Raw genomic sequence first — 2614 nt, 5'->3', positions numbered from 1 at the left:
AGTATTCAAGAGCTGGACACAAGGAGGAGCAGCCAACAAGCAGGGACAGGCAGCGGCAAACCGCAGGCGAGGACTCAGGTGAGACCTCCAAAACACCAGAGCTGAAGCACTGGTGGTTTAGGGATTCTCCCCACTCTGAGGTCAGGACAAGCCCTCCCAGCTTTGCAGCAGACTCTGGTGAAGGCAGCAGCGGTTTTGCCTCGAGGGAGAAAGAGCCCCCAGGACTGTTCCTGAGACTCAGGGAGGCACAGATCCAGGGAGCTGATGGAGTCCCCAGGACCAGCTGCCTGCTTGGGCAGGAACAGGGCTGCGTCTGCTGCAGGGGGAGGTGGCTCAGGGGTACCAGCACTCCTGCAGCAGTGAGGGCAGTCACAGGTCCCTGCCGACCCCAGCACACCTGCCCCCCTTTTGCCTTGGCCAGAGGGAAAATCCCAGCAACCCTCCCCTTGTGGCATCCATAAAAGTATGGATGGTTTAGTGGATACCCTGATGGCTGAGACTGCAGGGATTAACCTCCTCTCCTCCATGCATCTCCTTTGCCTGCATCCCGTTGTCAGGCCACCCTGAGGCACCAGCACTCCCCCCTACCTTGACCCACGTAGTTCCTTGCTGGCCTCTGCTGTAACAGGAAGACACCTGTGCCCACCACACTCCATTAAATGTAACACCCTCAGCTCACCAACCCAGCTTTCGGCTCTGAGGGTTCACTGGAAGTGTCATCAGGGTCTCCTCAGCTGTCAGGCTCCCTTCACATCAGGGACAGGTCCATGTTCTCTGTGCCACCGTGCAGGGAGATGCACCAGTGTGCTGGCAGACACCCCACAGCACGTGATTTGGCTTTGGTGGTTTCTGCCTTTTTTCATGAGCCAGGGTTTGGGTTTTTTTTGTTCCTTGCTTCCTCGTTGGCCGTGATAAAGCAGGCTGCAGGCTCCGTGGGTGCTCAGCAGTGCCCTCTGCGTGCCAGAGCCGAGGCACAGCCTACCCCAGGACTCCACTGCATCCTGTCCCAGCACCCAGCACCACGCCTGCAGGGACCATGGTGGCATGGGGAAAGAGAGGAGCAAAGGGGTTGGCAGGCCCAGGGGTGACACATGACAGGGCAGACACAGACCACGACAACCCCACTAAGCCAACACCATGAGGTTCTATCCTTGCCAAAACTAGTGCTGCAGGCTAGATGTGCAGGGCTGGGACTCTGTGCCTCGCTCTGGCCTGGAGACCCCAAGAGACCCACCTCAGGCCTTTGGCAGCCCATCAAAGGCAGGACACATCTGAGCTTGTGCTTCCCAAGAACTGTGCAACTGTTAGAAGACTATCAAAGCCATCGATGGCAGCACATGGAGCTCACGGGCACAGTTCAGCTCTGCCAGGAACCAAGCAGTCACCGTCAGCCTGGGCATTCCAAAACGAGAGCCCTGTAGCATGTCAGTACCACTCCGGGGACAATGCCAGCACCTCCACTGCCTTCCCTGCACTGCTTCTGTGGCTGGCAATGCTGAGCAGCCTCGACATATCCCAAGCAGAGATGGGGCTGGTGCCCAGTGGGGAGCTGGCAGGTTCACAGCCATCAGGAACAAGGACACATGGCCGCAGCAGACTGGACAGGCTCTTTAATGTTGCCCTCACCAGGAACACCTTGTGCTTGTTGCCTGCCCAGACCAGCTGCCCACATCGCTGCCTGCCTGCTCCTAGGGCAGAGGCCAGGCAGCTCGGCAGGGTAGGGGGCAGGGGATGCCAGTCTGGCCAGGTGATCCCCCAAGACAGAAAGGGAAGACACAGGCAGGAGATGCTTTAGCCAGAGCTGCAAATGCTCTTAAGAGCAAGTTGCTTCTCCTGTGCACATCAGCTGCACAAGTGGCAGAGCCTGGCACACCCCCACTCCACAGTGTGCTGCCAGCGAGGTGTGCGTACAGCTCCTTCAGCCCCCTCAGCCCCTCTCCCTTTTCAGTCAGAAGGTGGGGGGAATCCCATGGCAGCTCAGGGGTGCTGTGGGGGCCAGTGAACCTGGGTGCAGTGGGCATAGTCCAGCCCTTCAGGCAGGGTCAGGCCAAGGAGGACCTCCATGTGCCTGGAGGGCTCTGAGGGGTGCTGGGCAGCTTCCCCAGAGCAGTCCAGCAGCAACTCCTCTGCTCAGCTCTCACTCTGTGTCTTCAAAGCAGCAAGTGTTACAGAGCTGGCCATCTCCATGCCCAGCAGAAGGTGGGTATCCGCTGCAGGCAGGATGCAGGCAGGACACCCTTAGTGTGCAGCACTGAGGCTCCCGAGAGGCGCAAGGAGGGCAGGTCTCTCCCTGACTGAGGGTGCTGCAGGGATGAGAACTCCAGTGGTAACAGCCTGGCTGGTCCCTGGGCTGGAGGCACCACTAGCTGCTCCCTGGAGGGCGCAGGAGGATGTGGATGGAGGAGGCAGTGTCATGATGGGATCAATCATCAGTGCCTGCCTCTGCCTTGCTGGGCACCACTTTCTCTGTCCCGGCCTCCCAGGGCTGCAGGCTAAACTTTCCCCGGTAAAACCCATCCTCCAAAGGCCTTCTCCAGATACCGGGCCACTGCCAGTGTCAGGTGGTCGTTGTAGGCAGCGGCCACCAGGCGGATGTCCAGCGGCCGGCGCCGCG

At 59.7% G+C, this 2614-nt stretch overlaps 1 protein-coding gene across 1 annotated transcript in view; it reads right to left on the bottom strand.

Annotated features, from left to right (window-relative positions):
* Nucleotides 1-2492: 2492 nt before the first annotated feature.
* FAAH2 (fatty acid amide hydrolase 2) overlaps nucleotides 2493-2614 on the bottom strand; it is a gene marked incomplete at its 5' end in the record, with an annotated part of 5431 nt that continues 5309 nt past the window's right edge. Inside the window, one exon of the mRNA XM_009074145.1 lies at nucleotides 2493-2604. Within this exon, the coding sequence (XP_009072393.1) occupies nucleotides 2493-2604 (112 nt within the window). The remainder of the gene's footprint in view (nucleotides 2605-2614) is intronic.

This window comes from Acanthisitta chloris, unplaced genomic scaffold (genome assembly GCF_000695815.1).
Source record: "Acanthisitta chloris isolate BGI_N310 unplaced genomic scaffold, ASM69581v1 scaffold33604, whole genome shotgun sequence".
Lineage (NCBI taxonomy): Eukaryota > Metazoa > Chordata > Aves > Passeriformes > Acanthisittidae > Acanthisitta > Acanthisitta chloris.
The sequence above is the reverse complement of the archived record's forward strand: the minus strand, read 5'-3'. Positions and strand labels throughout refer to the sequence as shown.